The sequence below is a fragment of the Artibeus jamaicensis genome, unplaced genomic scaffold (assembly GCF_021234435.1).
Source record: "Artibeus jamaicensis isolate MK-2021 breed Jamaican fruit bat unplaced genomic scaffold, CSHL_Jam_final scaffold_614, whole genome shotgun sequence".
In the NCBI taxonomy this organism is placed as follows: domain Eukaryota; kingdom Metazoa; phylum Chordata; class Mammalia; order Chiroptera; family Phyllostomidae; genus Artibeus; species Artibeus jamaicensis.
In genome coordinates this window covers 535,649-562,081 of record NW_026522050.1, presented here as the reverse complement: position 1 = coordinate 562,081, position 26,433 = coordinate 535,649, and the positions used below count along the sequence as shown (strand labels likewise).

The following is a 26,433-nucleotide window of genomic DNA, read 5'->3' as shown; positions in this document are numbered from 1 at the left end:
CTTTGATGTGGTTTTGATTTCTACTTTGCAACTAGCCTTTATGAGACTACTGCTTTGTAGAGTTTTGGTGTGGTATCAAAGAAGAATATTCACCCTGGCTGGTAGCTTCATGGATTGAGTGCAGGCCTGCGAACTAAAGGATCACGGTTCAATTCCCAGTCAGGGCACATGGCTGGGTTGCAGACCAGTTCCTGGCCAGGGACCCATGAGAGGCAACCATACATTGATATTTCTCTCCCGATCTCTTTCCCTTCCCCTCTAAAGATAAATAAATAAAATCTTTTTTAAAAAGAAAAAAGAATATTCCAAAATGCACCTTCTTTTTCTAACTCTGTATCTCTTTGGGTCTGTATTTTTTTTCATATATTCAACCAAGGCAATATTTTGTAGTAGACTGAATATAGAAGCAGATATGAGAATCCAGCTGCCTTCTACTAAGCACATCATTAAAGAGATTTGCGGAAATTTACAAGTGTGCCGTCTCCCCGTACAATGCTGTCGGGAATGTAACATGGTGCAGTTTCTAGACTTCGGAAAGCAGCCTAGCAGTTCCTCCAAAGGGGGAACGTAGTTACCATATGACCGAGCAATTCCACTCTTAAATGTTACCCAAGAAAAACAAAAACATGGCCCTGACGGGTGTGGCTCACAGGGTTGGGCCTCACCCCACCAAGCAATAGGTTGTGGTTCGATTCCTGCAGGCAGGTCCCCGTCGTTGGGCATGAGAGAGGCAACCATCAGTGTTTCTCTCGCACATCGATGTTTCTCTCCTCTTTGTGCCTCCCTTCCCCTCTCTAAAAATGAATAAATATTTGAAAAAGGAAAATGAAAACGTGTCCACATACTGCATATGGATTTTTATGGCAGTGTAAGAGCCAGATGGTGTCACGAACATAGGTTCGTGACACAGTCTTTCCTATAAGTCTGCTCGGCCAGCAGCCTGCTGAGCAGCTTGGCACCAAGGAACAGAGAAGATCACATTCACTCAGCTTTTATTGAAGGCAGGTTCACTCACAGGAGAGCCTCAACATATGTTAATATCCTACTCATACTCTGACAATCTAAGAGAAATATAACACACGCACACAGAATAATCAATGGGGGTTAACGAACCTGAGTCCCACAGTCTCAGTCTGCAGGTCCAGGAGATAGCATGGTGGGCAAGGGTTTCGTCAGTGTCGTGCAAGGAAGGGTCTCCAGAGCCAGGTGTGCAGCAGGGCAGACGATGTCCTCAGTCCAGCAGGGCAGAGCCTCTGGTGCCCGATGCCAAGAGAGATCTCAGCAGTGGTCGGCCTCAGCTGTATACCTTGAAAGTGGTGGACTCCACCCTTCTGGGTCTTTTTGATAAATACTTTGTCACCCCTGATGCCAAGTATGGAATTTGCTCAGAAGCCTATGGATGATACATGGCTGTTCTGCTTGGCAACCCTGATGGCAAGTGGGGAATTTCCCCAGGAGCCTTTCCGTGGATGGTCCTGCTCTGCACACACGGCTGTTCTGATCGCATGTGCAGGTATTGGAAGTGCGTCTCCTTGCCAGATGTGTCTGCTCTGACATTTCCTTCTTGAACCAAAGGTTCATGACTGACTGATAGCCATCTTGGTTGACATGAGTGACTTCACTTTTTTATATATGCCTTATGCTCTCTTAATTGGACCAGTGCCATTTTATCGGTTCTGCTCTCCCTGAGTGGAAACAACTCAAATCCAATAACTGTTGAATCAATAAATAAAGTGGAGCAGCACCTACCACTTCGGCTGGAGGGGTGGGCAGCACTCTCGCTCATCCATCCGCCACACACTCCTTCCCTAGGAGCCAAGCCTTCACCCCCAGGCTGCCCCCACTGTCCCCGCCCTCCTGGCCCTGCCACCATGGGTTGTGTCAGAAACCGTAAGACCAAGGACGAGCACAGTGACGGGAAGGTGCAGCATGAAGCCAATAAAAAGATCAAGAAGCAGCTGCAGAAAGACAAGCAGGTATACTGGGCCAGGCACCGCCTGCTGCTGCTGGGTGCTAGAGAATCTGGTAAAAGCACCCTTGTACCATTGTAAAGCAAATGAGGACCCTGTGTGTTGATGGGTTTCATGGAGATGAGAAGGCCACCAAGGTGCAGGACATCAAAAGCAACCTGAAGGCCCTGGCTGATATGGCTCAGTGATTGAGTGCCTGGTTGCATTCCCAGTCAGGCCACATGCCTGGGTTGTAGGCCAGGTCCCGGGTTGAGGGCGTGCAAGAGGCAGCCGATTGATGTATCTCTTACACCTTGATGTTTCTCTTCCTCTCTTTACCTCTCACTAAAAATAAATAAATAAAATCTGGGTGGGGAGAAAGCCTGAAGGAAGCCATTGAAATCATTGTTGTTGCCATGAGCTACCTGGTACCCCGAATGGCGCTGGCCAACCCTGAGAACGAGTTCCAAGTGGACTATATTCTAAGTGTGATGAACGTGCCTGATTCTGATTTCCCTCCTGAATGCTGTGAGCACACCAAGGCTCTGTGGGAGGATAATGGAGTGCACGCCCGCTAGGAATGCCCTAACAAGTACCAGCTGATTGCGCCCAGTACTTCCAGGACAAGGTTGATGTCATCAAGCAGGTTGACTACATTCCCAGAAATCAGGACCTGCTTCACCGCCATTTCCTGACTTCTGGAATCTTTGAGACCAAATTCCAAGTGGACAAAGTCAACTACCACATGTTTGACGTGGGCAGCCAGCACAACAAACACCGCCGATGGATCCAATGCTTCAGTGATGTGACTGCCATCACCTAGTAGTGGCCAACAGCAGCTACAACATGGTCATTCGGGGGGACAGCCAGACCAGCTGCCTGCAGGAGGGTCTGATCTTCTTCAAGAGCATCTGGAACAACAGATGGTTGCACATCGTCTCTGTGATTCTGTTCCTCAGCAAGACCTGCTCGCTGAGAAAGTCCTTGCTGGAAAGTGGAAAGTTGAGGACTACTTTCCAGAAGTTGCTTGCTACACTGCTTCTGAGGATGCTATTCCTGAGCCTGGAGAGGACCCACATGTGACCCGGACTGAGTACTTCATCTGCAATGACTTTCCGAGAATCAGCACTGCCAGTAGCGATGGGCACCACTGCTGTGACCCCCACTTCACCTGCACCACGCACACCAAGAAATCCACTGCCCATATTCCACCACTGCGGTGACATCATCCAGTATGAGCTGCTCTGAGAAGGGAACCCCCACATTTAAGTGAAGCCTTAAGCACAATTAATTAAAAGTGAAGCGTAATTGTACACGCAGTTAATCACCGACCATAGACCATGGTTGACAAAACACCCTTTCCTCTCCCCCTTGAGTGATTTTGCCAAAACTCCTCTCTCCCTTTTAGCTTGCTTAAATATTCCAAATTTAGAAAGCTTAAGGTGGTCTTCAGGTAAAGAAAAAGGAAAAAAGGGCCACAATGTTTCCCTTTCTCTTTAAATAATTAAAACAATGGCAGCAAACAAAAATAGGGAAATAAATATTGTCTTATGAAGTATTAAAAATCAATAAAAATTAAATGTGAGCAAAAATATGCCCTGGCTGGTATGGCTCAGGGGATTGAGTGCTGGCCTGAGAACCAAAGGGTCACCAGTTCTATTCCCAGTCAGGGCACATGCCTGGGTTGCAGGCCAGGTCCTCAGAAGGGGGCACATGAAAGGTAACCACACATTGATGTTTCTGTCCCTCTCTTCCTACCTTCCCCGCTCTCTAAAAATAAAGAAAGAAAACCTTTTTAAAAAATAAGTAAATGTGAACATAAATAAATAAAATGTGTTGTGTCCATGTGATGGAATATTTTTTGGCAATAAAAAAGAATAAAGTGCATCCATGCTGCAACACTGATGAACCTCGAGAGCATTCTGCTACATGGAAGAAGCCTATCACAAAAACCACGTGTTAGGGGTCTGTTTATATGAAATGTCCAGAACAGGCAAATCCAGAGTCGGAGGTAAATGAGTGTTTGTCTAGAGTAGGCGAGTGTGTGGTGATTAAGTCGCTGCAGTGACAGAGAATATGGCGTTTCTTTTTGGTGCGATGAAAATGTTCCAAAATTGATTGTGTTGATGATTGCACAACTCTGAATACACTAAAAGCCATTGGACTGTGTGCTTTAAATGGGTCAGGTGTGTGGTATTTGAATTATATCCCAATTAAGCTGTTATTTGAAAATGTATGCCATCTTCTTTCTAAATTGTTTTTATTTTGAAAAGATTTTTATAAAAATATTTTTATGTAAACACAGAATAGATTTATTATAGTTATTTTTTAAATATATTTTATTGATTATGCCATTACAGTTCTATTCCCCCCTTCATTCCCTTCCACCCTGCACACCCCCTCCCCCACCATTCTCCCCCCTTTAGTTTATGTCCACCTGTCTCAAGTTCTTTAGATTCTATATTTCCCCTACTATTCTTGCCCTCCCCCTATCTATTTTCTACCTACCATCTATACTACTTATTTTCTGTACCTTCTCCCCCCTTTTCCTCCTCCCACTCCCCTGTTGCTAACCTTCCATGTTATCTTCATTTCTGTGGTTCGCTCCTGATCTAGCTGTCCTCTTAGTTTGCTTTTGTTTTAGGTATGGTTGTTAATAACTGTGAGTTTGCTGTCCTCTCCCTGTTCATCTTTTTTTATCTTCTTTTTCTTAGATAACTCCCTTTAACATTTCATATCATAAGGGCTTGGTGATGATGAACTCCTTGAATTTCACCTTATCTGAGAAGCACTTTATCTGCCCTTCCATTCTAAATGAAAGCTTTGCTGGATAGAGCAATCTTGGATGTAGGTCTTTGGTTTTCATGACTTGGAATACTTCTTTCCAGCCCCTTCTTGTCTGTAAGGTCTCTTTTGAGAAATCCGCTGACAGTCTGATGGGAACTCCTTTGTAGGTGACTGTCCCCTTATCTCTTGCTGCTTCTAGGATTCTCTTCTTCATTTTAATGTTGGCTAATGTAATGATGATGTGCCTTGGTGTGTTCCTTCTTGGGTCCAACTTCTTTGGGACTCTCTGAGCTTCCTGGATTTCCTGGAAGTCTATTTCCTTTGCCAGATTGGGGAAGTTCTCCTTTATTATTTGTTCAAATAAGGTTTCCACTGGTGGCTGTTCCTCTTCCCCTTCTGGTACCCCTATAATTTGGATGTTGGAGAGTTTAAAGATGTCCTGGAGGTTCCTAAGACTCTCCTCATTTTTTTGAATTCTTGTTTCTTCATATTTTTCTGTTTGGTCATTTTTTTTCTTCCTTCTGGTTCACTCCCTTGATTTTAGTCCCAGTTTTCTTCCCATCACTATTGATTTCCTGTGTATTTCCCTTCATTTCAATTAGTTTAGCCTTCATATGTTCCTCTAATTTGTGACTAAAATCAACCAGTTCTGTGAGTGAGTATCCTGATCACCAGTGTTTTGAACTGTGCATCTGAAAGTTTGTCTATTTCTTCGTCACTTAGAGTTATGGGTTCTGGGGCTTTGACCTGTTCTTCTTGAGCCATAATGTTTTGCTCTGTTCGCACCTGTTAGGTATGAGGAGCGGAGCCCTTGGTGTTCACCAGGTCGGGGCCACCCAGGTCGCTGGTTTGTGATGCCGTATGTGGGGGCAGGGTCAGAGAAGGACAATGGCGGTCCCCTCTGCTGCTTTGTGCCACTGGGGCCTGTGCGGTCTGTCTCACTGCTTGCTCCTTCGCCGGTTTATCTGCACACGAATGTGTGACTACGGTCAGCCTGCCGCCTTGCACCCTCACTGGGTCGGCCCATTGCTACCCCACACCTGGGATCCTCCCACAGCTGCCTCCGAGCCTGGGTCGGGGGGTCTTTCCTGCCCGACCCCGCTACGCTGCTGGCTTCGCCCCTCTTACTGGTCTGAGTGGTTCATTATTGTCGAACTTCTGTATAGTTCATTTTTCTGTGTTTTGGCTGCACTTTTGTTACTAAAAGCAAACATAGCTTGGTTGTGAAAGAAGGCACAGTGTTTCCACCTAAGCCTCCATCTTGGCAGAAGTCTATTATAGTTATTTTTAATGAATTAGTATATATATATATTTAAATATCTCAGTTTTAATATCAATATGATAAATATTGATAGATATACCCACATAAACAAAGGTTTCTGGAGATCTTCAATAATTTTTAAGAGTTTAAAAAGATCCTGAGACTGAAGAGTTTAAAAATCATTGTAGTAGAAGGAAAGAGACAATAAACATAATAAATAAAAAAATTATATCCAGGCTTTTCTTGAATTTTTTTAAATTAAAAAGCCATTTAACCCTGGCTGGTGTAGCTCAGTGGGTTGAGTGTGGAACTGTGAACCAAAAGGTCGTGAGTTCGATTCCCAGTCAGGGCACGTGCCTGGCTTGCAGGCCAGGTCCCAATTTGGGGGTGTGCAAGAGGAAACTGACTGATGTTTTTCTCCCTCTCTTTCTCCTTCCCTTCCCCTCTCTTAAAAAAATAAATAAATGAAATCTTTTTTTAAATCGTTGAAAACACCGGTGACCTAATTTTTAATACATTAATATTCACTAACAGGTATTTTATGTGCTGTAAGTAATGATACTGTAGTATCAGATATAAATTGTTTTGCAGCAAAGGTATACTGTTACATAGATTTTAAGTGATATGTAAAGATAGTGAAGACAGTTTTGAAATTGGACCCATGTTGGTGCCCCAGGTACCTGGAGGAGGCAAGTATTGGGACCCATGAAGGGCTCAGGCTGGAGAGAGAGGGCAGGGCGAGAGCAGTGGCGTGCCGCGCTCTGATCGTGTCTGGGGGGGCGGCTGGCAGGAAGGACTCGCGGACATGGACGACTGCTGGGGGAGGGGTATAAGGTGACTAAAGGTAATGTAAGAAAACACAATAAAGATTAAATTAAAAAGTTAAAAGTAATAAAAGGGCCCGAATTAGGGCTGCACTGTACTCTGCGTCCTGTTACCTGCTCATGTGATTCATTTGAACAAGTTTGCAATTCAGAGAATGCATTTGGGGTAGAAATGTTTACAGGTATTTATAGCACATATTTGGATAGTGACAGTCCCGATAACAAGGGCTGCTAATGTTGGACGGTGGTATGTCCCGTGAGGACATGAGTAACTAGTATAAGACCGAGAGGATGGAGCATGTCAGGGGCATGGGGGGAGGTGTTGGGAGGAAGTTACAAATTACAATTTATACGTGGTGGGCAGGGTGGGCCTCATTGAGAAGATGACGTTTATGCAAAGACTTTGAAGGAGGTGAGGGAGGGAGCCGTGTACATATCTGGAGGAAGAGCGTCCAGGTTGAGAGAAAAGCCAAGGCAAGGCCCTAAGGCGGGAATGTGTCTGGCCTGTCTGGCAGAATCCAGGAGGAGGAGCGGGAGAGGACGTGTGCAGATTACCGCAAGGCCTTCTGGCTTTCACTCTGTGTGAATCGAAGGGTTTTGAACAGAGAAGCGATAGGACCTCTTCAGGCTGTTGTGTGGAGAATAGACTGAAAGAGGAATCAGGAAGACCAGTTAATAGGCTGCAGCAGTGATTCTGGTGAGAGATGAAGGTGGTGGCAGAGTTTGGAATTGAACAACTGGTAGGGTGGCGATGCCACTAAGTGAGATGGAGAAGACGGGGTGAAACACGTTTGGAGAGAAAGGTCCCAAATTCAGCTTTACCGTGTTATGTCTGCCGTGTCTATTAGTCATCCAGGAGGGCATGTTGAACAGAGTTGAGTGTATGAGTCTAGAGTTCAGGGGAGAGTTCTGGAGGAGAGAGATCGTTTGGAGAGTCATCAGTATATTTGAGACCATAACATGATATAAGATCATCAAGAGCGGACTGAATATAAAGAGAGCAGGTCTAAGGATTGAGGTTCCAGGCACCCCAATATTAGGAAGTTGGGGAGAAGAAGGACCTGAAACCAAGAAAGAGCAGCCAGAGGGCAAGAGGAAATGAGGTGAGCGCGGTGTCCCGGCAGCCAAAGGAAGCAAGGGTTGCTGGACAGAGAGTGACCTGCTCGGTCAGAGCTGCAGGCAGGTCCCAGAAGACAGAACAGATCACCGGGTTTCCTCCGGGGGCTTAGCTGAGACCTCGTCACAGTGGTTTGGGCGGACTGGAGGTCCGGGAAGGCTGACAGGGATGCATTTAAGGGGAAAGGAGCGGAGACTTCAAGAGAGAAAAATAGACAGCTTTTAAGGAGTTTGCTATAAAAGGAAGGTGAGGTAGGGGTGGTAGCCAGCAGGGCATGTGGGGACAAGAGAGGGCTTTCTTTTTTCTTTAATAAGAGAAATCCAGCATGTTATCGCTCAGGGAGATGCTCCAGAATAGAGAAGAAAGCTGATTGTGTAGGCGAGGGGAGAATGGCTCCAACGGTCTGAGTAGGTGAGAAGGGACGAGATGGCGCCTGGGCGGTTGGCAGGACGGGAGGGAGAGAGGAGGATGTGAGTGCAAACGTGGTGAGAAAGTAGGTGAGTGCAGCGGGACTCGCGGGAGCCCTCTTTCCTAGTGTTTCCGTTTTCTCAGCAAAGTAGGAATCGCGGTTATCAGCTTAGAGTGAGGAGAGAGGTCAGGAGGTGTGGGAGGTTTCAAGAAAACCAGAAGATACGAAATGGTCATCAAGTAGAGTGGGAAAGTGGGAGGACTTGGAGAAAGCAGTGTGATTGCTAGGCAGCAATGCAGGTCTACTTAAGGTTTGGGATCATACATTTTTTTAAAGATTTTTATTTATTAGAGAAATAGGAAGGGAGGGAGAGAAGCATCAATGTGTGGTTGCCTCTCGAGTGCCTGCAGCCCAGGTATGCGCCCTGACTGGGAATCAAACCAGTGACCCTTTGGTTCTCAGGCCAGTGATCAGTCTGCTGAGCAACACCAGCCAGGGCAGGGGGTCATAAATTTAAAGCCAGAACAGTTAACCTGTTACATGATTCTCTCCAGGTGTGTTCAGCTGGTGCAGTTGGATATAAATAGGGTTGTAACTTCCCAATGAATACATCAGAACAATAGCAGGCAAAGAATTTAAGGGTGTGTGCATGGACATGTTTATAAAGATTGATGATGGCATTTAAGTTGCACCAGGAGGAAAGGAGGGACAACTTGGGCAGAGAAACAAAACGATGGGAGGATCAGTGGTCCCGATGGGTTTGAAGGATTATCATTGCAGACAAACTGTAGAGAATGAGCTGAAAGATATGAGCTGTGAGACTGAATGGGATTCGTGCTTGTAATTACTGGTAATGATAAGGCCCCTGGTATGCTCATGTGAGTGGTGAGGACCAGTGTGAGAATAAGATCATTGGAAGAGAAGAAGCGTGGGATTTAGAGGTCAGGATGTTGGAAAGAGCAAATGTGTATTGAAATCTTAGAGTTATGACTGGACTAGTATTGAGGAGAGGAACAGTGAGTAAGGAGCCAAAGTCAAGCCATGAACCGAGTGACTAGCAGTTCTAGGGGACAGCAACAGTAGGGAATAGAGGATACTGTCAACATATGACATCAGTGCCCGGATGGGGGGGTGGTTTAGAGAGGTGGGAGGGAGAATGCTCTACAGCTGGTGATGAGGACCAAGAGGACACCTGTGCCACTTCCAAGCACAGTGGTATGTGGTTGGTGGGAGAACAGTGGCCTGCCAGGAAGCAGTGTCTTCAGAGGAGATCAGGTGTCAGTTGTGGGGGCTGCCCTGGTATCGTTAGGGTGGTCAGCCGCAGTCCTGGCCTCCACCCTCTCGAAATAGCACACACACAAACCAGCTGCAGCAACCAGAAATATCTCTAAATGGTACCAGATGCCCCTTCCCCTGGCAGAAATATATAAACTACATTAGGATTCTTCCAGAATCTCTGAGGTTTATTTTATGGACACTTCTTAAATCAAAAGCCTAAATAAACTCAGGTGAAAACTTTGTCCAGATTCTTATTTGTAACAGAGGGTTACTACAAAAAGCACTGTCTAATGGATAATGCAAAGTTTCCTTTATTGTTTTTAATTGGTATAATGCTATTCTAATTACAAAACATTGTATATTTAGGAGATGTCCCTTTCTGCATTAAACAAAATCTGTATTTTATTTTTAAAAAATCAGAAATGGATAAGAAATCTAAAAAAACTTTTCTTTAATTTCTAAAGGGAAAAAATAGGAGAATATTTGCTCTGATATGGCAGAATAACTTTACAACCTTGGAGTAGTAAAGATTTCTTAGCTAGGACCCAGAATGTATTAAACATGAGAGAAAAAATAACATAGACTAAATCAGAATTAAATATTTCATCAAAAGATTATTAAGAAAATAAATAGGCAAAATATAATACATATGCCTGACAATGTCATGTATAAGTTTAAAAACTTAAAACTTAGTAAGCAGGTAAGCAACTTGGGCAAAGACATTTGATCAGGTACATATTTTGTAAATGGTACATATTTACAAGTCACCCACAAATTGCCACCACAGTGGTATTCCTCCTAACGTGCCCACTAGAACCTACTAGACAAGGACTGACCACACCCAGTGCTGGAGGAGGCGTGGGGCAGCTGGAGTTCTCGTGCACCGCTGCTGGGGTGGCACCAGCCCTGTGGGACTCAGTCCGACAGTTTCTCATAAAATTAAACGTGTCTGCCCTAAGACCTAGCAGTTCTCTCTTAGGTGTTCGTCCAAGAAAATGCAAAACACAAGCAGCCTTAGCCATAATGGCCAAAAACTAGAAACAATTTAAAATGTGATTGTTCAGGAACAGGTGAATGTATTAAATGTGGTCCACATACCTGTGGAATGGAATTCAAGTCAGCAGTAGAAAGGAATGAACTACTGATACATGCAACAGCCTTTGCTGACCTCAAACACATTGTGTTGGCAGAAGAAGCCCTACCAGAGTAGTGCAGAGTGGGTGGTCCCTTCTCTATGGACTTTTAGAGCAGGTAAAGCTAATCAATGGTGAAGGAAATCAGAGCAGTTCTTGCCTCTGGGAGTGGTCTGAGGTTGGAAAGTTTTAGAGGGATTTTTCTGGAGCGATAGAAATGTTCTCTATCTTTATTTTGAACTATTTTCTAAAGATTTTATTTTTTGGGACTTCCGCCAAGATGGAGGCATAGGTGGATGTGCCGTGCCTTCTCACACAACCAAGATTAGAGAAAACTAAATATTAGCAACAGAAAACACAGCCAGAACACGGAAAATTGAACTTTTCGGAAGTCCGTTAACAACAAATTCTTCAGCCTGACCGGTAAGGGGCGAAACCAGCGGCTGGCGGAGCAGGGTTGCACAGCAGGACTCGGCCAGACACACTCAAGCCCGCGGAATCCAGGCGCAGGGTCAGACCTAGTGAGCGACCCAGCGAGCAACCAGGCGAGCGACCGCGGGGGAGACAGCCGGGCCCGGGGCTGTGTGTTGACTGAGGTCGCGCATTTGTGCGAGGGTGGACAGGTGAGGGAGTAGGCGGTTGGACCAGGCCGGCAGGTCCCCACGGCAAGCGGCAGTGGAGGGCGCCACCATTTCCCTGCTCTGACCCCACCTCCACATACAGCGTCATAACCCAGCGACTCTGAGTGGCCCGGCCCAGGGGAACCACCTAAGGCACTGCTCCTCCGCACCCAGCTGTGAGAAGCGGCAGAGGGGGTCGCCAATTCCCCGCTCTGACCACGCCCCCACATACAGCGTCACAACCCAGCGACCTGGGAATCCAAGGCGGCTTCTCACACTTAAAGGGCCCGAACAGACCAAGAATGGCGCAGGAGGATCTCAGAGCCCCAGAGCCAATAAATCTAAGCGATGAAGAAATAGCGAAACTCACAGACGCACAGTTTAAAACATTGGTGATCAGGATCCTCACAGAACTGGTTGATTATACCCACAAATTAGACAAACATATGAAGGCGAAACTAATTGAAATGAATGGAATTGCACAGGACACCAATAGCAATGAAAAGGAAACTGGGACTCAAATCAATGGAGTGGACCAGAAGAAAGCAAGTAATGGCCAAACAGGAAAGAGTCAAGAAGCAAGAATTCAAAGAAATGAGGAGAGTCTTAGGAACCTCCAGGACATCTTTAAACGCTCCAACATCCGAATTATAGGGGTACCAGAAGGGGGAAAGGCACAGCCACCAGTGGAAAACTTATTTGAACAAATAATAAAGGAGAATTTCCCCAATCTGGCAAAGGAAATAGACTTCCAGGAAATCCAGGAAGCTCAGAGAGTACCAAAGAAGTTGGACCCAAGAAGGAACACACCAAGGCACATCATAATTACATTAGCCAAGATTAAAATGAAAGAGAGAATCCTAGAAGCAGCAAGAGATAAGGGGACAGTCACCTACAAAGGAGTTCCCATCCGACTGTCAGATGATTTCTCAAAAGAGACCTTACAGGCAAGAAGGGGCTGGAAAGAGGTATTCCAAGTCATGAAATCTAAAGACCTACAACCAAGATTGCTCTATCCAGCAAAACTTTAATTTAGAATGGAAGGGCAGATAAGGTGCTTCTCAGATAAGATCAAATTCAAGGAGTTCATCATCACCAAGCCCTTATTATATTAAATGTTAAAGGGACTTATCTAAGAAAAAGAAGTTAAAGAAACATGAACAGTGAAAGGACAACAAACTGACAGTTATTAACAACCACACCTAAAACGAAAGCCAACTAAAAGGACAGCTAGATCAGGAGTGGAAACATAGAAATGAAGATCTCAAGGAGGGTTAGCAACAGGGGAGTGGGAGGAGGAGAAGGGGGGAGAAGGTACAGAAAATAAGTAGCATAGACAGTAGATAGAAAATAGATGGGGGGGCAAGAATAGCATGGGAAATATAGAATCTAAAGGACTTGAGACATGGTCATAAACTAAAGGGGGGGTGATGGTGGGGATGGGGGGGTAGGGTGGAGGGGAATAAAGGGGGAATAGAACAACTATAACAGCATAATCAATTAAAAAAATAAATTAAAAAAAATTCAAAAAAAAAAGATTTTATTTTTTGAGAGAGGAAGGGAAGAAGCATGAGAGGGAGAGAAACATCAATTTGTGGTTGACTCTTGTGTGTCCCCTATTGGGGGCCTGGCCTGCAAGCCAGGCATGTGCCCTGACTGGGAATCGAACTAGTGACCCTTTGTTTCACCAGCTGGCTCTCAATCCACTGAGCCACACCAGCCAGGGCAGAAATGTTCTCTAACTTGATATAGATGTGGGTCACATGATGTATGCATTTGTCACTCATCAGTCTGTGCACTGGAGATGGGCACTCCACTGGATTTAAAGCAAACCTCAGTTTTTTTAAAGGAAAGTCATTTATAGAAATTTACTGGCACTCCTCAGACCCTCCTGCATATCCCTTTTTATAGTTTAGGAATAGTTTAGCCCAGCTTTTTTTTTTCCTCAGGGCTAGAAACACTGCAGTATCTAACCCAGTTGAAGTTGGAGTGGGGAAGAGGACTGAAAAGGAAGGTTCCTGGGAAAAAATTATATGTGAGCTGAGACCTGAAAGACAACTTGGTTAGCTGTTTGCAGAAGCACAAAAGAGCATCTGAGGATAGAAAAAAAAATGCATGTGAAAAGGCCCAAAGACAGGACAGCACCTCTGAAGTGTTAATTAGAGAGGAAGAGGCAGGCTGAGGTGAGCCTGGGGAGGTCACTCCCTCCCCTGGGACACTAGTACCCGCCCGCCTCTTCCTCAAGAGGTGGGAGAATTCAAATCCAACAGCAGAGTATTTTTGTGTGAGAACCTTTTGTGAACGTGCAGCATAATGCAGGTAAAATACCTGTGGTGGTGCCTTGGTTCTAACATGTACAACAAAGACCAGTAAAATATTAAGACTGGAAAATATATTTGTAGAGTTTAAAAGTTGTTTGCTTCCTGGCTGGTGTGGCTCAGTGGATTGAGTGCCAGCCTGCAAAACAAAAGGTCACTGGTTTGATTCCCAGTCAGGGCACATACTTGTGTTGCAGGCCAGGTCCCCAGTAGGGGACGCACAAGAGGCAACCACACATTGATGTTTCTCCCCCTCTCTTTCTCCCTCCCTTTCCCTCTCTCTAAGAATAAATAAAATCTTTTTAAAAATAGTTGTTTGCAAATGTAACATTTCTTTCAGTCTGATTTTTCGTGACATGACTTTGATGTTTTGTTTTTCTTCTTGGTTTCAGGGTTCAAAAAGGATTCTTCGCTCCAACGAGATCATCCTCCCAGCCAGTGGACTGGCGGAAACAGAGCTCCAGTTGACCTTCTCCCTTCAGGTGAGAATCTGCTCGATCTTAGGTCACTAATATGCCATGTCCAGTCTAGTCGCCAGACAGGCCTCCTGTCTGGAAACTGGTTTATCCAAGAGCAGACACAGCTCCATGAATTAGAGGCACCCAGTGAGCTTGCCATTAAAATCACCTGGCCAGCGCCAAGACCCACGTGGGCGGCTGAGAAATACCCCCTGTCTCATCCTCCTCTTCCTTTCCTTGGAGAAGGCCGTACGTTGGCCCCCCGTCCTCCACTCTCCGCACCATCATCTCCTAGCGAACTGTAGAACACACACATGTTGCCCTCCTGTTGTAATCTCCGTCCACTCCCTGCTCTTCCTGTGTCTCTTGTCATCACAGTAGCCCAAATTGAGTGCATGGAGAAAATATGTGAGCACATGGCAAGAAAAGAGGCAGTTTTCTGAACATGTGCTCCATGCCGGGCACTGCTGCGGGCAGAGGGGAGTCAGCAGTGGAACAGACAGGGCAGGTCAAGTCATCAGGGAACAAGATCAGTTCCGACGTGGATGGGACGGTGAGGCCGAGAAGCCGCGAGGTGGGGTATGGAGGGGCTGGCGGTGGGAGGCCTTCGGGAAGGCCTCGCCGAGGAGGCGGCCTTTGAGCTGAGAGCCGAAGGCTAGGAAAGAGCCAGTCACAGGGTGATCGGGGACAGAGGCGCTGTAAGTGCACACAGCGCGAAGGCCCACGACCAGCACAGGTTTTGCACAGTTGTGCTTTCTCGAAGTTGGTATGTAAACATGTGGGACTGTTGTCTTCTTGATGAATTGACCCCCTTTTCATGGAATGGTCCCTTTGTTTTGTTCCTTGTTTCTTTGGACCGCGGAGCCAGGCACCAAGCAGAGTCAGGCCCCCAAAAGCAGTGTAGTGACACTTCTTCATCCCCTAGCTCTCCCGTGAACAGACGGGAGACGGTGAAGCACAGAAGGATTATGTGCCCTCCGGCAGGACCAGAAGCCACCCAGGACCCCGTTGCTCATTAACCATTCTCAACTCTGGTTTATACTTGGCAGTACCCTCACTTCCTGAAGCGGGATGCCAACAAGCTGCAGATCATGTTGCAAAGGAGAAAGCGTTACAAGAACCGGACCATCTTGGGCTATAAGACCCTGGCTGTGGGACTCATCAACATGGCAGAGGTGAGAGGAACACAGTCTCCAGCCTGTTGGCCTTTAAATCAGAGAATCTGAGCCCTGGCTGGTGAGGCTCAGTGGATGGAGCACCTGCCTCTGAAACAAAGGGTCTCCAGTTTGATTCCCAGTCAGGGCACATGCAGGGGGGTGCCAGCCAGGTCCCTACTTGGGGGCTCGTGAGAGGCAACCACACACTGATATTTCTCTCCCTCTCTTTCTCCCTTCCCTTCTCTCTAAAAATAAGTAAATAAAATATTTTTTTTAATTAATAAACCAGAGAGTTTGAGAGAGACACCAAGCCTAACCATGTAAGCCCAGCAAATGATTTTCCCAGCCTATGCTCTGGTTTTATTTCATAAGTTAGTTCTTATATTGGAAATTCAGGGTATATCTCTTTTATCAAGTGTTGTGCTGTCCCCATGCAAAAGAATTTTTAACTTTTATTTTTATTTATGTGTTTATTTTTATTCCTCACCTGAGGACATGCTTATTGATTTTAGGGAGAGAGACGGCTATTGGCTGCCTCCCATATGCACCTCAGCCAGGACCAGACCTGCAGCCTAGGCCTGGGCCCTGACCGGGAATCAAACTCTTGACCTTTTGGTTTACGGGATGACACTCTAACCCATCGAGCCACCCTGGCCAGAGCAAATTTTAACTTTTAATAAACTCTATTTATCTGAGATACAAGGAAAGGGCGGGAGAGAGAGGGAGAGAGAAACAACAGTGTGAGACGTCAGCCAGTTGCTTCCCGAGGCCCCCAGCTGGGGACCCGACCCAACACCCAGGCCTGGGCCCTGGCCGGGAATCAGACTGGCTGCCGCTCACTTTGCGGGCCAGCGCCCAGCCAACTGAGCCGTAGTGGGCAGGGCAAGCCTTTTAACTTTCTGAAAAATACTCAAACTTACAAAAAAGTTGTAAGAATAGTGTAAGGGATTCTCATACACGCTTCACCCAGATTCTTTAGCGTTAACATGTTACCACATTTGCCTTATTTTTCTGTGTCTAGGTACATTTATACATATTTTCTTTTCTGAACTGTTGAGCATAGTTGCGGGCATGATGCCTCCTTGCACATCAGTCCCGCACTGTGTGAACTTCCTGTTACGTGAGCACCGTGCCTTCCCAGAGGTCAGCACGTTCACGCCAGCGCAGGGTCACCGTCTCAGCCGCAGTCCCGACTCATGCCGCTCCCAGGGTGTCAGGAACACCCTTCCCAGGCCCAGGACTTAACCCAGGATTACGAGCTGCACTTACTTGTCGTGTCTCTAGTGTCCTTTGCCCTGCAACCAACCCTCAGGTCTGCCTTGTTTTTATGCCCTTGACATTTTTTAAGAATACAGGCTGGTTACTTTATGGAATGTTCCTCATTTGGGTTTTTCTAGTGTTTTCTGAAGATTAGGTTCATCTTATGTATTTTTGGCAGAATTACCACAGAAGTAATGCCGTCTTCGTCCTGTCGATTTGTTCCATTACTGGTGGGGTTAACTTTTATCACTTGATTAAGATGGTGTCTGCCCAGATTTTCAATATAAACCTAATAGATATTTGTATTTACCAAAGAAAAAAAGCATTTTATAGAGAAATAGTTTTGTAAGATTTTATTTATTTATTTTTAGAGAGGGGAAGGGAGGGAGAAAGAGGGAAACATCAATGTGTGGTTGCCACATGAGTGCCCCCTACTGGGGACCTGGACCACAACCCAGGCATGTGTCCTGACTGGGAATCGAACTGGCAACCCTTTGATTTGCAGGCTGGCACTCAGTCCACTGAGCCACACAGCCAGGGCTCATTATTTTGACGCTCAAATTATCTCAAATTTGGCCAGTGGGAACCCCTTCAAGCTGACTCCTATAGCCTTTTTCAGGTGCCCCATCATTCTTTATATACCTCTTTAATTTCTGGTATAAAGTATTATGCTCATCACGTATTTTTCCTGATCTAACCTTGGAATGAACTGATTCTCCGAAGATCCCTGGTTCTCTTTAGTGGAACATGATATTTAGAAAAGATCTAGGTACTAGGAGTGCACATTTTTATATATATATAAAATGTGTGTGTATATATACACACACATATACATATATATGCAGGTATATGTGTATGTGTGTGTATATATATTTTATATATAAAATATTTTATCTCATTTTATTGTTCCAGTACAGTTGTCTGCATCTACCCCCCACCAGTCCCTGCCACCCCAGCCATCCCTGCCTCCCTCCCCTGATTCCGTCCCCCACCTTCGTTTTGTCCATGTGTGCTTACATTTCCTGAAAACCCCTCACCGTTTTCCCCCCATTATCCCCTCCCACCTCCCCTTTGGTTACCGTCAGATTGTTCTTAATTTCAGCGTCTCTGGTTATATTTTGCTTGCTTGTTTGTTTTGTTGATTAGGAGAGTGCACACTTTCTTAACTGGGTTATCACCACTTCGAGACAGATGCAGGAAACCTGTGTACATATGTGCACATGTGTATTCCTATACATCATACCTGTTTCCTCGTCTGTGGCTACCTGTCTGATCACGAGCTCATATTCCAGTCCATTCCAGCCCGACACCATTGGGTCGTTCTGGCCTTTCTGTATGTCTGATTCCCTTCCCCAGCGGTGAGAAACCAGGCTCCTCCTGCCCCCGGTGTGTTTGTTCGTTTGTTTGCACGGTTCCCTCATGTGCCAGGCAGGTCCTTTCAGTCCTGACAAGGGGGAAGCAGGAAAGGGGCCACAAATCAGTTCTAAAACTTATTTCTATACTTTAGTACATTAAATAGGAAAAAATAGTGAATGAAATAAATTGTTTATTAGATTCCATAATAAATAGACTATGTGGGATCGCCCTCACCCATCTTTGTGTCCTCTTCACATTTGGCATCAATCTGAGGGACTTGGGGGAGTGAAGGGACGCAGACATTGCCTGCTCTTCCTGTGCTCGGGTCCTTTTCCTCGTCTCGAGGTGAGCACAGACGACCGCCGCACCAGCCCCACCAGCCCCACCAGCCCCACCAGCCCCACCAGCCTGGAGGACTAGTTTCTCTGTGGAGGACTTAAGCTAAAATGCCGTCCTGGGGACTGGCAGTTATTTCCGATCTCAGGCCTGGGTTTTTATTTGTGAGCACATGTTCTGACCAGTGGTTGGCACTCTGGAGACAGTTTTACAGTCAGACCTAGACAGCGGTCGGAGAAGAGTAGCCATGGGTTTGGAAGAAAGTATCTCAGAACGCCGTTCGCATTGGCTTGTGTCCATCTGGAGTTAGGGAATGGACGGCCCGCCGTCCTCCCCACAGTACGGTGTCCCCATTGCCACCCTGTGGCCTTAGGTGATGCAGCACCCGAATGAAGGTGCCCTGGTGCTGGGCCTGCACAGCAACGTGAAGGACGTCTCCGTGCCTGTGGCAGAAATCAAGATCTACTCCCTGTCCAGCCAGCCCATTGACCACGAAGGGATCAAATCCAAGCTGTCTGGTAAGATGTTCGCGTCACCTGGCCTCCGCCCGGGAAAGGTGCACGAGGGCCTGCCTCACACGGCCCGAGGAAGGGAAGGTCAGCGACCCCTGAAAATACAGTGGGCCCACCGAGGCCGTGGCCTTCCTCCACCCTGGCCGTGTTTGCTCCCGGGGAGAGCGCGTCCCGGCCAGTCGGTGCCATGGGCCAGGCCTTCCCATCATGAGGTGTCTCTGCAGATCGCTCTCCTGACATTGACAATTACTCTGAGGAAGAGGAGGAGAGTTTCTCATCAGAACAGGAGGGCAGTGATGATCCACTGCACGGGCAGGTAACTTCCCCCGGCGCCCTGCATGCAGAGTCTGGGAAGCACTTCCAGACCTCCCGGGGTTTTCCAACCTGTCTGTCCCCTACCCACCCAGGACCTGTTCTATGAAGATGAGGACCTACGGAAGGTGAAGAAGACCCGAAGGAAACTCACCTCGGCCTCCGCCATCACAAGGGTGAGCCTCAAAGGTCTGGGGAACGCGTGAGCTGGTTGTCAGTGGGCAGGTCCGGGGAGTGGGAGTGGGAGGGGTCTCCTCAAGGGTCCGAGGCACCCCTGTGTGTCTCCTCCTCCACCACCCGATGAAGAGCTACACTCGCAAAGAACCAGCATTACTCCTAAGACCATTTATATTCTTCTGCTTGTCTTGGGACTTCTGTTTTTTTAAGAAAAGGTTGAGAACCTGTTTTAGAGTTTGGATCAGATTAACGCTTCCTCAGGGGGCAGAACACCTCAGCCACCCTGCACCATCCATCTCCAGGTGGTTACTTCAACCATGTACTGCCCACTGCATGGAAGCCCTGTCCTCTAGGGGTCAGCATTGTAAACCATTTGTTGAATTTACCCAGAAGTAATAGACTGGTGTTTGAACTGTGGGCTTGATAAGATTGAATTGCATTGGGTATAGTTCCTGCCTGAATAGCTGCGTAACCTTAGAGACGGATGCCTTGGGTGGTGTGTGTTCTGCATAAGGTGTCCTCGGGAGTCACTGTTTTGGGTGGAAGTACAGTTCTGGGACACTTACTGCCTGAATTTCTAGGTTAACTCTGACTGATTCTGTAGTTCTGTACTAAAGTGTGGGAGAGGCAAAAGTGTTAGGAGTTTTTAGAAGAGAAATTCAGTTACATTTTTTCCCAGAGGCTTCCTGAGTCTCTCTAATGCGGAGAGATAGTCTAGGGACCCCCAAGAACAGGGATTCCTGCACCTTCAGGAGTGAAACAAACGTGGGCCAGACCTTCCAGGCGGGCCTGCTGTGTCCGAGCCTGGCATTCTCTGAAACGACACTGTCATCTCTCCCTCTGAGCTGAACCGTTTTACTGTCCTCAGGTGGCTCATCCTTGACTCTCTCCAAAAGGGCCCGGCCATGTCACCGGCGATTGTCGTTGGGGAATCGGGAGAGGCATTGCTCTCCGCTGTAGTTCCTCTACTAGGTTTTTCTTTTTTTCACTGTGACCACAAAGAGGCCCTATTTTCTTCCCACGGGGTGCCCTCTGGAACTTGAGAAACCACCCCTCCCTGTGGTCACCACAGCTGCTCTCCACTCCGTCACATGGCCCAAGTTCAGTGCTCCTACTAATAATACCCACACCCCCAAAGGCTTTTGTTATTAGCTGCAGGCACTTCGCAGACAGATTTCCAGACTTAATCATTGTTCTCTAGTGTCTGTCTCCATTGTGCACATGCTTTATTCTCTCCCTGCCGAGAACATCTTGTTCTGGATGCTGTAATCGGTTGCTGTTCTCTGAACACATCTTATGCTTCGGTCACTGTGAACTTTTTTTTTCCCACTTCTGTGAATGACCTTTATGCTTTTGGAAGCCGCGCCCTTTCTTGAAGGTATGGCTCAGTCTTACCTGCAGGTTGGTCTTTTCCGTCCCCCAAATAGTGATTCCCTTATTCAGGCAGGAAGTGCTGATGGCCAGGAGCTGGTCACTGTGACCTGAGTTGGAGACAGGGATGCGAAAGGCCTAGTACACTCCATTAGGGAGCTTATAGTGTCTGGTGACACAGACACGTCAAAACAGCCCGGTGGGACAGGACAGGTGCTAGGAGAGAGAACTCTGCGTGAGATGCAGAGATGACCTGGGGGGACTGTGGCCAGCCTGAGCAGGAGCTCCAGAAGAGCTTCTGGGCTTCAAGGATGAGATGCTGAGATACGGGTTTCTAAGGATAAATAGAACCTCCCCCACTGGATTTGGGGAGAGTATTTAATCAAGGTAAAAGATACCAGTAGAGAGGCCCCCAGGTGCACAATAGTGTGCAGCTGTTCACAGAACTATAAGCAGTTAGCTTCCACTTGAACGTGAGGTTCAGGGGTTAAACGTTAAAATGACACTAGAGATGGGCAGAACCAGCCCTCGGGCAGGTGTTGGGTTGCTCTCCAGGCCGCCTGGGCCCACTGAGACCTCTGGGGGGACAGGAGCTCGATTAGATCTGCATTTGGCATGGTCACTGTAGATTTTGGAGGGGACAGGCTGGGAACTGGCTGGATGGGTGGGTAGACGGTGCCACCCGAAGGCCGTTGCAGTTGATTCTGGGGAAACACGAGGAGAAAGGCCTGGGTGGAAGCAGTGGTGGTACAGCTGGAGCAAGGGTAGGAATTAAGGAACACAGGGCTGTGGGGAGAAAGGGGCGGGGAGAGACTCCAGATTTAGACTCGGGTGACTGGGTGGAGGGTAACATTAGTAACCGAGGAGGGAACACAGGGGGAAGATGATAAATTCCATTTGGGAAATGCTGAATTTGAGGTCCCTGTATATATGCAGGTAGAAGTTGCCAGTTGATACCACGGATCTGAAGGACAAGAGAAAGTGATGACCTGCAGGTGCCTATGTGGGCAGTACCAGAGCCACAGCATAAGGCAGGGCCCCGGGGACCCAGGAGACCTCGTCCTGGCCCTTATGCACTGGAATCAGCCATGCTCGGGCCGCCTTCCCTCGAAGGTTCTAAGTGCCAGAGGGTAGACACTGTCTCCTTCCACCTCCCCGCCTCCCACAGCTCTGCACAGACGTGGGCGCTCGGTCTCTCTCGACTCTAATTGATCACCATTCACAAGTGGGTGTTGTTTGAGAACTATTGTGTAATTTGTTCCTACAGCAACCTAATATCAAACAGAAGTTTGTGGCCCTCCTGAAGCGGTTTAAAGTTTCAGATGAGGTACGACCCCTTACTCCCGAGGTCGACGGTGAGTAGACTCCCCTGAGTTTCACCCTCATTCCCAGGGTGCACTCTGCTGCCACTGGTAGTCAAGATTCTGGGACCCCTAAGTGAGAGGGCAGCTAAAGAAGCACTTTAAGCTCCTTGAAATGGGAAGAAAGGCTTCACATGTAGCGCCCAAGACTTCTCAGTATTTGGAGACAGGTGGCAGGGTTACACCCAGCCACTGCTTAATGCTAACCCTCTGGTTTGGGGATTAGTAAAAAATCCAGTTGTCGTTGTCGGTTCCCTTTTCCTCCTGTCCCAAGGGGGACATTGTGAGCAGTAGCCCGTGAGGCGGGAGTGTCCTCCATGGTCAAACCTTGAGTGACCGAGGATCGGCCCCTAACAGAGAAGCAGTCTGGGCTCTGGCCGGCCCAGTGCCCGCTTGCACAGACTCCTCAGCGGACTGAAAAGAGGACGAAGGCAAACACTGTCGAGAGGTGTCCTCGTCATGTGGGCTGTAGGAAGGCAGAGCAGGCCTGCGTGGGGTCGTGGGCTTCCAGGTGTCTTTGTGCCCATTCTTCAGGAGAGGTGCGTTAGCACCTCCGCTTTTCTTCCTGACACCAGGTCCATAGTGTGGGGTGTTAGAGGCAGGGGGAAGGTGGCCTCCCCACTGCCCTGCTCTCTGGGCTGGACCACAGCCAGACACCAAGACCACCCCGATGAGTGTGAAGTCGTGGCATGTCCCTCGGTGGGGACTAGTGAGGGAGGTCAGTGGTGCCTGTGTGGGAGGAAAGAGCTGCACATCTACCGTGGCTGTTAACAGGGGCACCCCAAACTCAAAGGGCTCTTCCCCTGCAGGTGGGCTTTGGGCTGGAACATGTATCCCGGGAGCAGATTCGAGAGGTGGAAGAGGACTTGGATGAGCTCTATGATAGTCTGGAGATGTACAACCCCAGCGACAGCGGCCCTGAAATGGAGGAGACGGAGAGCATCCTCAGCACCCCAAAGCCCAAGCTCAAGTGAGGCCCAGCTTCCTCTGGCAAAGTGTCTCCTCGCACACCCCTCCCTCCCAGACCCCAGTCCCTCACTTCCCCTGCCTCCACGCCCCCTTAGCAGGGAATCTGGTTCCTCATTCTCGTTGAACCTCCAGCTCTCTGGATAAAGACCGTTGTTTCTGCGTCTCACTGGCAAGAGTCTTGATGGGACTTTCCTGAAGTCCCGCCCTCCAGGTCCCTACTTGCATAGCCTCTGCTGTGTCCTTCCTCACCCGGTGTCCTTGAAGCTCAGGTCGTTGATCTTTCTTGAACACCGGCTCTACTCAGCTCCCCAGGAGCAGCTGTTCTGGGCCCTGGTGGCCACTCACCCTGGCTGTGCTTTATCGCAGGCCCTTCTTTGAGGGGATGTCGCAGTCCAGCTCACAGACGGAGATCGGCAGCCTCAACAGCAAGGGCAGCCTCGGCAAAGACACCACCAGCCCTGTGAGCAAGACCGATGGCTGTGGGGTAGGGGAGAGGGACCTGGGAAGTGCTGGGGCTTAACACTCCAGGCCCTCTGCTCTTGGCACGTGTGACCTCAGAAGAGCAGACTCCTCTTGTTTCAACCTTGGTGGTCCTCATCTCAGTCCTGACTGGGGCTTAGTTCTCTGAGGACATTGCTGCAGCCATTCGGCTGTTCTGTTTGGTCTGATCCCACCATGGCTTGGCGCCTTCCCTCCCAGAGCACACAGCACCTTTAAACCTCTCCCTCAGCATCCCTTGCGTGGTGGCTGGGAGTATGGCACCCGGCCGGTGGTAGACAATTCAGTAGACAATTCAGACAGTTACACCTGGGAAAGAACAGGTGTAGAGGGGGAAAGCAACACAGAGGCCTGTCTGTTCAGGAGACACTGAACATGTGTAGGTAGATTCATAGAGGGGGCAGTGCTCTCAGATAATTCAAAGCCTAGTGGGCAAGTTTTCATTTTGCCGAGCGAGCAAGGGGAGGAAGGAGTTGACTGTAGTACCCTAAGAGTGAGTGCCCAGCATCTTTTCTTAGATCAGAGAAACTGAATCCTTTAAGTCCTCCTGGTCTTGCCTCTTTAAAAGTGATAATTCATCCTGCAAACAGGTATGAACAGTGGGGAAATAATATGACGTGTGCAAGGCGCCTCATTCCCTGAGAAGTGTTGTGTCTGTGGAAGGGCCATCCCCTCCCCACCCCACCCCCTCCCAGTGTCTGCAAACCATCAGGACCTAGTGGGCTGACATACTGCCTGCTGCCACCAGGTGGGGCTGTCTTCCACCTAATCCCTCCTCCTGGTGAAGGTGCACAGGCAGTCTGGCCCTGGAACAGTGACACCAGGTAGGTTAGTGAGGATGCAACACTGAGAACCCCCCACACAGAGAAAACTCAGGCCTGCAGACCCTGCACTTTTCAGCAACTCTCCAGCCCAGGCTCATGTGATCTGGAGCTGAGGACGCCTCACTTTATCATTTATGTTTAGGACACGGCTGCTCTTTCTCCCAGGGCGGCTGGATGGCCCTGCTGAATTGTCACTGTGCATGTGGACAGATCCTTGACCACTAGAGCCAGGTCCATCTTAAATATGAACATAAGTGAGGAGGATCTGGCCGAGGGAAGACCATGTCAGTGTCCTTGGGATGCAGAACAGGGCTCTGCTGTAACACGACGCAGTTAAATGATTAACTGAGGTAGCAGCCCAAAAGCCCCAGCACGGCACTGGGCATGGGGTGAATGCTCAGTAAATGCTGGGGGTCGTTGGTATTAAGTCGGGAAAAGAAATCAGTCTTTACAACAGAGTGGCCTCCGGGCCCCTGTTTGGGCAAAACATCCACTTGGGGAAGAGGAGGGCTGGGTAGAGAACCTGTGCTCTGGAGTCAGACTGCCCAGTTTGGACCTTGACCTCCTCAGCCCACTGGCTGTACGTGGGGCAGTTGCCAGGCCCGCGTTCCCTCATCCATGTCGCTGTTTAAAGCACATGCCTTACGAGGTGGCGTGAAGACACAATTGAGAGAATGCAGATGGGACCTCTAGCACAGTGTTGGGTGATGGCTGGAGTGATTCACCGCAACCGATAGAATCTAGGTGTCTTTTTAGTAAGTCTTTCAGATTCTGGTTTCCTTAGCCAGATTTCGTACTCACTTTGCTGATTCTCTGTGACATTTCTATTTTGAAGATCCCCATATGTCTTGATGTGGGTGTGCAGCTTTGGAATCCTGGCGTGTGAAAGGCACTTTGGGGAGGGGCTGTGGAGCGGGGCTGCGCTCTCAGGGAGAACTCCTGGACGTGTTGGGAGAAAGGACCGAGATTGGGCCTGTGTAGGCAGGCCTGCACGCGTTCATCCTGTCTCCCAGATTTCCTAGCATCGTTCTTGATTTTTCTCAATTTTTCTTTCTGTTCCCCAAATGCTAGAGGATTTAGTTTATCACTAGAACCAGAAGGGATTTCTGCTAATAGAAATTATTACAGTTGTTGAGTTTTCCCAAGACTTCAGCACACAGAAGCCTCTGAGCCGATAACAGTAGGCCCTGACAGACCAGGAGATGCAGACTTTCAGCTGGGACTGCCTGCTGCTAAAAACTGCGGTTTCCATAGCACTGGAAACAGTGGTGCCAGAGGCTGGCTGGTCCTCCGGAAAGACGAGAGCTGGAGGGCCCCCCACGCAGGAGCCTGTGCATCCACGGGCACGGTGCTCCAGACTGCTAGCGCCTCCCTCCAGTGCCACACAGTTCGACAGACACGGCCACTGCACTGCCCGTGTCCCAGGGTCCTGCGGTGAGAACAGCCCTGGCATTTATGGGAGCGGGAATAGAAATGTGTTTGAGTTCGCTCCCAGCGGGGTTGTTGGGAGTACCTAGAAGAGTCCGTCAAAAACCGGCAGTGCCCTTCAACCCCCGTGCGAGTTACTGGTCTTGCTGGGCGTGGCGGCTTTGCAGTGGAGGCTGCGGGGTCACAGGCTAGACGAGAGGGCAATGCCGCTTTGACCGTCCAGCAGAGTGGCGTCACGCTGAGATCCAAAACTGAGTGAAATCCAAGACTGAAGTCTGACCAGGACTTCAACGTGGTTCTACTGTGACATTGGTTGTTGTTACACACACTGTGCAGATGGCCTGGCTGTGCAGTCTGGAGGCAGCCTACTGTGTGTGGCCCTGAGCCAAAGCATCTCAAGGTCTGGGGTCCCAGGGTCTGGTTGCAGCCTGTTGGGTTCGTCCTGCAGATGGCTTCTCAACTGGGGATGATTTCTGCCTCCCAGGGAACATTTGGCGATGACTGCAGACATTTTTGGTTTTCACAGCAGGAGGCGGGGTGGGGATAAAGGGCTGCTACTGGAATCTGGTAGGTAGAGGCTAGCAATGTGCCGAACATCCTACAGCACACAGGACGGCCCGACCCCAGGGAAGGGTTGGGCCCACACTGTCAATAGAGTCAAGGTGGAGAGGCCCTGGTTTGGAGAATGACACAGAGGCCCACTTCTGTGATCCTTCCT

The 26,433-nt window shown here is 48.4% G+C and overlaps 1 protein-coding gene and 1 pseudogene across 3 annotated transcripts in view; both read left to right on the top strand.

Annotated features, from left to right (window-relative positions):
- The window catches only part of PACS1 (phosphofurin acidic cluster sorting protein 1), a 127,567-nt gene that overhangs the window by 85,982 nt on the left and 15,152 nt on the right, over nucleotides 1–26,433 (top strand). For 2 of the 3 annotated variants that reach the window (XM_037135232.2, XM_037135234.2), the window contains exons 3-10: nucleotides 14,089–14,178; nucleotides 15,204–15,329; nucleotides 18,637–18,781; nucleotides 19,000–19,091; nucleotides 19,183–19,263; nucleotides 21,903–21,962; nucleotides 22,806–22,966; nucleotides 23,332–23,449. In XM_037135232.2, the coding sequence (XP_036991127.1) occupies nucleotides 14,089–14,178; nucleotides 15,204–15,329; nucleotides 18,637–18,781; nucleotides 19,000–19,091; nucleotides 19,183–19,263; nucleotides 21,903–21,962; nucleotides 22,806–22,966; nucleotides 23,332–23,449 (873 nt within the window). The remainder of the gene's footprint in view (nucleotides 1–14,088; nucleotides 14,179–15,203; nucleotides 15,330–18,636; nucleotides 18,782–18,999; nucleotides 19,092–19,182; nucleotides 19,264–21,902; nucleotides 21,963–22,805; nucleotides 22,967–23,331; nucleotides 23,450–26,433) is intronic. The other variant, XM_037135233.2, reaches the window with a different exon arrangement.
- On the top strand, nucleotides 1,872–3,172 carry LOC119041880 (guanine nucleotide-binding protein G(s) subunit alpha-like; annotated as a pseudogene).